General features: G+C 35.0%; 1 protein-coding gene across 1 annotated transcript in view; it reads right to left on the bottom strand.

The window, feature by feature from the left end:
• Nucleotides 1–8371, bottom strand: part of LRRIQ3 (leucine rich repeats and IQ motif containing 3) — a 143970-nt gene that overhangs the window by 133625 nt on the left and 1974 nt on the right. The window contains exons 2-3 of the mRNA XM_021712038.1: nt 3913–4161; nt 3098–3421 (exon numbers count right to left, since the gene is read on the bottom strand). Of these exons, the coding sequence (XP_021567713.1) occupies nt 3098–3421; nt 3913–4161 (573 nt within the window). The remainder of the gene's footprint in view (nt 1–3097; nt 3422–3912; nt 4162–8371) is intronic.

The following is an 8371-nucleotide window of genomic DNA, read 5'->3' as shown; positions in this document are numbered from 1 at the left end:
CAGGGTGGCCGGGAGCGGCCACTGCACTCCAGTCTGGGTGACAGAGTGAGACTCCAACTCAAAATAATAACAACAATAATAATAATAAGTACAATGAAATGTACTAAAATATATATTTCAAACATTACTAAATAAAAATTTGTCCCCACAGATTCATATTTCTTTCTAACAGTATCTTTATATCACTATAAACTAAATAAAATCTTTCAAACATCAAAGAATCATTTTTAAAAACCTTGCTTGGCAGAATAAATTAAAAATGTAAAAGTAGCCTCAAAAACTGTTATTCAAAAAATTTTCATTAAATCTCCACAGGTGACAAAAATTTATCAGCACCTGATACACATACAGCTTTTAAAGGTATATTCCATTTTGGTTGCATTTAATTCACTTTCTCCACGGCATTTTTCTCCAATTATTTTCTTATTTTTACATTTTCAGTATCTTATTTTTAATAAAAACTTATCTTCTTCAGTTTAAAAATATGTTAAGTTAGCATCACTTCACCTAAAAAAATCTCCCATTAATCTTATTTCCTATAGTTTAGGTGTTATCTTTCATCTGTCCAAAATTTTCTCAGAAAAGATTCTATAGTTGGCAATTACAAATTAACCCATCACAATTCTATGTCCAGCATCTGCAAGGTACTACAATTCCAAAGATGCAATCATCTCTTCACCATAAAAGGTCTTCTTGATACACTTTTGTCTCAGACCTCATTTTCCTTGACTGCTAAAAACATTTTTCATTTATTAATCACTCTTTTCCCTGAACCTAAATAATAATAAAAGCTATGCCTCTGTTTTTCCTCTTGCCTGCTGGGACCAATTTTCTGTTACCCTCATTAACTTCACCTCTTTCTACCCACAAAAGAAGACTGTGCCCAAAGGTTCCTTAGCTTTCAGGCTTTATTGGTTCCTCTATTTCTTGAGAGCTTGGCTTTAACTATGACCTCAAGCAAATGACTGCTGGGTTTACACTCAAGGCTCGAATACTACTTCAAATTTTGATTCTTCATTTCCAATGTCTAGTTTATCTTTCTTCCTCAATATTCTTTCTCAAATATCCGTGACCAAACTTATTCTTCTACTAAAATCCTGTAAATGCTTCCATTTCTATTCAATGGATTATTTCTGTTCCAGTTACCCAGATTTAAAATAGTAGAGGAATATTTCCTCACTTACTCTTCTCCTCCTCCCACTTTTGCTCCGTTCAAAAAAATTCATTAAAATCTCTGCACTGTTTACCATCTGTGATGCAATGTTGATTGCAAAGCGGTAAAACCAAGACAGACTTTTTGAACCACACTATGATTCATTCTCTCCAGTGAAACAAGAGTAATATTTTTCCACACCAAAGGCTATGATGAAGAGTAAATCAGATATTTTTCAGAAAGGTCTTCCCCATGTATCCTAGCTAATGTAGCCCAAATCCCCACCACTCAGCCTGTGTTAGTACCTTGTTTTACTTTCTCTAGCAGTTAACACTATCAGACATTCCATAGTTGTTTTGTTGTGTTTTTGTTTCTGTGCCTTTCTACTTAATGAGAGAAAGAACTTTGTTAGTGTTATTTACCACTGAATCTCCAAGACCAAGAATAATCCCTCTCATATATTAGATACTCAGTACATATCTGGTGAATGAAGAAATAAAATGTATAAAGTGCCTATCACAATGGCTTCCGCTGAATAAGTGTCTGTCCTCTCCATGGTCTTTTCATTCTTTGCCACTACTATCTTCCTACATCAACTCTAATTACATCATTTCTAATCCATAGGAATTGATCTCTCTGCCCTCATTTGGCTTCTATACCCATTAATCTACTAGCAAAATGTTGGACTGACTGGCTTTTCAAAACTTTGTTAATAACCTTCATTCACTGAGACCTACTATGAGAGAACCACTCTAATTTTTCTACTTAAGTAACTTCAACAAATCTCCATTGTATTCACTAAGAAGTCTGAATTCCTTAGTATGCCAGCCAACTTCTTTCTCAATCCCCAGCCCCCAACTCTCCACTACTTCTTTAAAGGAACCTTAGTCATTTTGATTTTCCTTAAAGGGGCCATGCATATTCCCACCTTTGATTATATCATTCTATGCAACTGAAATACCTAAAAGAAATTCTTCCTTTAAGGCCCAGGTTAAGACATCAGACTTAGTTTTTGTTTATTTTTATTTTTTAAACTATTATTGTAAACTATAGCAAAATTATTACTAAAAACTAAGTTTTAAGAATTATTACAAAATCGCTAATATACTCATAATTTTAAAGAATTGCATGCAGTAACAAAATTCTTCCAACTTCATAATTCCCAGCCTTCCCATGCATAATCACTGTTCATTGTTTATATACTCTTTCAGATGTAATAGGTATTCAAAATGATTTTTTTTCTTCCTCAAGCTTTCTACAAATGTATATGTGAATTCTTTTATATTTAGAACATATTAAAAAGACTTTCCTGCAACATACTTTTTTATTTACCATCTCTTGTGCCTAATTTTTTCTAATACCTGCAGAGTTAACCCCCTCTTTTGAACTCTTATATGACTTATATGTTCTAACAGTCATGCATCAGAAAATATATTTTATTATATTTTTGTTATCCATTGAAGTATTCTGTTATCTCTAACTAGGTATCAAGTTTCCACAATAACTTCTTCCAATAATTTATAAACAGATAATGATAGCTTAATCTTGCCAAGTCACCAATTATTTAACAACTGAATATTTTATCCTCTTAAACATCTTATAAATGTTTTTAAGGCAGTAAAAAGACTAAATATTTCTCAGTGGAATCATTTATATACCCAACCCTAAATAAATTAGAGATCTATTTTCAATTTTACAAACAAAAAATTGTTTCTAATCAATCTGATTATTTTAGGCTCAATTTTTTTTTTTTTAATGTAGTAGGCATATACACTTTTCTAAATTTTCAGCTACAAAGCCATTACTACTATATTCACTGGTTTACATTTTATACAAATGATGAAAAAATATGAAAGATTTCTATAATTTAGGTACAGAACTCAGAAACTAAAATTTTCCTTTTTATAAATTTATTTAAAATGAAACCCTAATGAAGCCAATTACCTTTATCAAAGCTGGGCAGAAATTAAAGAAAAGCCGGTGGTTACATGTTTTGAATCTTTCGGGAAGATGCCAGTTCTGAACTATTTCTTCATCGGAAATCACATGATGATCCAATGCTTTGAGAGGCCATATGCTGTTAACAAGAACATGTCTATATCCTTTTTTAAGGCTTACTGGACAGTCAAACATAGTGAGAGCAATGAGGTTTGGACAGGCAGATAATACACATACATTCTTTAATTTTACAAACCCATTGTCATGAAGATAGAGGAGTTTTAGGTTCTTCAATCCACTCCAAAATTTGGTATCTGGTAGACTCTTTATCTAAAAAATTATTAAAAGTATTTTACATTCTAATATTACTTTTCTACAAAATTCATGTAAAATGGTAAAACATTAAACATCTTATAAATGTCAGTATTTCTCAAATGGCAACGATTTTAATTAATAAGCAAAAACAGTATTTTTACTTATTCAAATGAAGACAAAGGGAAAAAAGGTAATACAATGAGCTTCTGGAATAACTTACCATTACTAGTGTAATGGAAGGCATAACCATATATATTTTGCTCAGTGAAAATTCTTTGTAACAGGTGGACTCTTTAAACTTTTCTAAATTATTTTCCTTACATAAATAATTAGGGAGTCAAGAAGAAAGAAAAAAAATATTTTTAATCCAGACTACAAATTTCAAAGTGAAATGTACCAAATTGCACAATATTCATGTATTCTTAAAGTTGTTTCACTTTAGCACCAGTACTTATTATAACTTACATTCGATTTCCATGCAAATATCTGAAATGGCTATTTCTTACCTGATTTCCATGAAGATCAAGTTTGATTAATTTTATACAACTTTGAAGTGGATGAATATCTGTAATAAAATTGTTGGAGAAGATGCATACTCTAAGAGAGATACAAGACTGTAAATTTTCCATAGATTTTAAATGAAGGCCATTGAACTTTATAAAAACAAAATCTTTCTGATCTTCTATTATGTTTTCATTATAGTGACTCCATTCAGCATGCCTCGTTAGCTCTCGTGTGACTGTTCCATGAAACATCTAGGAAAGAGGGGAAACTACTTTGAAAAATTTATTCAACTTTCAAAAATCTGACAACAAAAATTTGCCAAGAGATACTGAGAATAAAGATGGTTATACAATTTAAAAATTTTAAAATATCTAATTTCCATAGAACTTTCCATCCCAAAGTATCTTAAATATCTAACATTTCTATAACTACTACTCAGAATGTTATCATGGATCTCATAAATGAAGAAACACTTCCTTCAATATTTAGAGAACAGAATTCAGTGAAAAAGCTGAGAAATCACTTCCAGATAACACAACCAACATCTAATAAATAAAACTCTACTTTGTGCAGCTGCTATAATAATTTTGGTTACAATATACCATTAAATGGAGAAATGAATTGAAAAATAAATAAGTCAGGAGAGAAATAATATTTGTGCAAGAGACTGGGCAATGCACCCAGCTGAAATTAAGGTGCACTACAGGCTTTCAACTGTTATCAGCAATACGTATTTCTTAAGAAGACAATTTCTCGTCACATTATTTGTGTCCAATTTAATTAGGCAATTAGGATCTGGAATTCTAATGGCTTTAAGATTTGACAATTTAAATGTATCTAAAATATTTGGATTAAAGCTTTTTATATAATTTTATATTGTATTTCTCATATATATGAATTTTCAATCATAATGAGTAATTTCAGCTTTTTTAAAAGGTTGTCAGTTATAGTTGAGAAAATGTATAAGCTCAAATGGTCTATTTGGAAATGTGCTGTAAGATTAACCATGTTCCTCATTGGAAGAATCCCTTTTTACCATGTGTAGGTAAATTAAATCAGCAAAATTCATTCGAGAATAGGTGTGAAAATTCAGATAAACTATTGCTCTCAAGACACTACGCTTTATACCTCGGCCAAGGCCTTAAATGAAGTATCACCCAATGAATTAATTAAAGGTAAATTCTCAAGCCCCATCTCTTATCTACTGTATCAGAATCTCTGGGCTAAAATCAACAGGTGATTCATAAACATCTTAAGAAAAATGATCCTGAACTACAAGTAAACCAGTCTTCCAAACATGAAGAGCCACATATGGAATACATAGATATGAATAAACCCTTACAAACTAAACTAAAACTGCTGACTCTGAAACGCTAACCAATAGCCATGTTGCATCCTACCAACTGAACTTAAGGTCTGAAATCACTCCTTTCAGACCTTAAGAAGTCTTTCCTCGGGCTCCCCTTTCAACGACCTACCTTTCTATTTGGACTAAAGATAAGCTAACTCCAGAACCGTTTATCACAAGGGCCTAAGAGGAACCATATCTAGGGCATATAAAGATGTTCAAAGACATACAATGGAATGCTCAGAAGTTTTTGCTATTGAGTCCAGTTTTTGAAACCAATAACGATTCTGCAAGAAATTGGCAAAGTAAGAGTCACACACTAAGGAAATGTGCCATTTATTTTATGGTCATGTGATTTTTAAATTAATAAACTTTGGGGAGGCTGTTTTAGGCAAACAGAAAAATGGAGTAGAAAAAAGAAAGTTCCCATATCCTCCTCACGCCTCCCCAACCCCCGCAGGTCTCTATTACTAACGTCTGGCATAAGTATGGTATATTTGAAATGACTGATGAGCAAATATTAGCACGTTACTGTTAACATTATGTCCACTCTTTGTGTTGTACATTCCATGAATTTTGACACATGTAGAATGACACGTGTCCATCGTCGTGACTGTGTCATGCCCTAAAAGTCCCCTGTGTTTCACTTACTCCTTTCACCTGCCCTCTTCCCAAGCCCCTGATAGCCACTGATCTTTTTCAAGTTGCCATAGTTTTGTCTTTTCAAGAATATAATCTAGCTGGAAGCAGACAAGATATAGTCTTTCCAGATTGGCTTCTTTCACTTAGTAATATGCATTTAAGTTTCCTCCAAGTCTTTTACAAAAAATAGCACATTTTTTAAGGCACAAAGTGACATTCTATCATATGGATGTATCACGGCTAATTTATCTAATTACCTATTGAAGATACCTTGGCTGCTTCCAAATTTTCTCCATCAAGAATATCGCTGCTATAAACATTTGTATTATACTTAATACAGGTTTTCGTGTGGATATACATTTTCTTTTTTTTGAGTTGGAGTCTCACTCTGTCGCCCAGACTGGAGTGCAGTGGCCGCTCTCGGCCACCACGGCCTCGACCTGCTGGGCTCCGGTGATCCTTCTGCCTCAGCCTTCCGAGTAACTGGAACTACAGGCGCACGCTACCACACCCGGCTGGTTTTTTATTTATTGTAGAGATGAGGTCTTGCCAAGTTGCCCAAGCGGGTCTCGAACCCGCGGGCTCAGGCAATTCACTCACCTCAGCCTCCCAAGGCGCGGGATGACAGGCTGAGCCACTGAGCCCGCCTTATATTTTCAATTCATTTGAGTAAATACCAAGGACCTCACTTGCTTGATCATATTGTAAGAACGCCTTTCATTTTGTAAGAAACTGCCACTGTCTTCCAAAGTGGCGACACCACTTGAACTCCTACCAGCATTGAATAAGACATTCTGTTTTCTCCACAACTTCACTAGTATGTTGTGCTGTCAGTGTTTCGGATTTTGACCATTCTATAGGTGTACAGTGGTATCTCATTGTTTCAACCCGCAATTCCCTAGTGATATATGATGTTGAGCATCTTCCTGTATTCTTATCTGCATCTGTATCTCTTCTTTGGTGAGGTGCCAGCACAGATATTTTTGTCTATTTTATTTTCGGTGTTGTTTTTATTGTCTTCAAATTTAAGAGTTTTTTGTATTATTTTTGTCATGTATTTTGCAAAGACTTTCTCCCCGTCTGTGGCTTGCCTTTTCATTTTCTCAATTTTCTTTTCTTCTTTAGCTCATAATAAGATATTTGAATGACCAACACCCATCAACAGAGAAACTGCTTCTTCATGTAAAGCGAAAAGTGACTTTATACTTTTCATCAAAAATTTTATATATGTACACAAATTTATCATTATCTGTCTATATATATTTTTATTTCAAAGCATTTATTTTATACACTGATGATTCCATCTCTTATCATCTATTTTTAAATTTTTTTGTGAAGATATTGTTTAGAATCCCAGAAAATGAATTTCATGAAGCAGATATCTTCACAAAAAAATTTAAAAATGTTTATAGATTCACAAACCAGGGAATTTTTTTACTGTATATTTTTTGGATAATGCTGTCTATATATTATCTGAACATGTGTTTGAACTCTTTATGGTATTATTCAAAAGGTTTTTTTCCTACTTACTGATCTCAGACATACTAATTTTCCAAAATGAGAGGTATTGCCCTCATATGGTGCATTTAGATGAAAAAGCTTGTTAGTAGCTTTCTGACATTAATTCTGTTGTAACCAATCTCATAAAATAATATTGTCCCCTTCTCCTAAAATTCTTAAATTTGTTTAAATACCTGTCTACATAAAACGGATGTATGATAAGAAAATTAGCTTGACAGGCATTCTTGCCTCACTTAAGAAATTCCTTGTAAATAAGACAGTGTCTGAGGAAGAAAAGAATTATTGAATTCTACTTAATTACTTGTGTAAGAATTATTACACAAATCCAAATAGGAGACAATCTTCTCGATATTACTTAATTCAATGCCCTTTCCCCCATTTTATATAGCATTCTGCTTTTTAGCATCAATCAAAAAGATGACTACCACAAGCCAAAGAAAAAGAACCCTGTAAGAAACACTAGAGTGATTAAGCTAACTCTCAGGTTTTATGGTTTCAGAAACTTAAAGAAAGAGACTTCAATTCTTTAAAACGCTCAGCAAAGCCCCTGAGACAACGGGAACCACCTGCATGGAAAAGAGGAAGGCGCAGTACTGAGACGTCACTTCTCGTTCAGCTAACCCTGAGGATGGCAGACACTCGGTGCCGCCGGCTCCCGGGCCGACACAGCGTGCCGGCTCCGCCTTCTCGGGCCACACGCTTCTCCCTCCCTTCGGTGGGACCCGCCCGGTCAACCGGCGCCGCGCCGGCCCTCGCTCCCTCCCTGGAGTTTGGCTCCCGCCGGCCGCCCCAGCTCAGGGATCCGCGCCCTTACGGGGCCCGCTTGCCCCGCGGTGGCCGCTCCCGGCGCACGAGGGCTCCCGTGGGCGAGCCGCGTGTGCCCGACGCGCGGCGCGGGGCCTGGAACTGAGCCGGACGCGCCCCGCTGCCTTTCCAGCCCCGGCAGAGCA

Source organism: Carlito syrichta, unplaced genomic scaffold (assembly GCF_000164805.1).
Source record: "Carlito syrichta isolate Samal-C Ts95f unplaced genomic scaffold, Tarsius_syrichta-2.0.1 Scaffold303030, whole genome shotgun sequence".
In the NCBI taxonomy this organism is placed as follows: domain Eukaryota; kingdom Metazoa; phylum Chordata; class Mammalia; order Primates; family Tarsiidae; genus Carlito; species Carlito syrichta.
The sequence above is the reverse complement of the archived record's forward strand: the minus strand, read 5'-3'. Positions and strand labels throughout refer to the sequence as shown.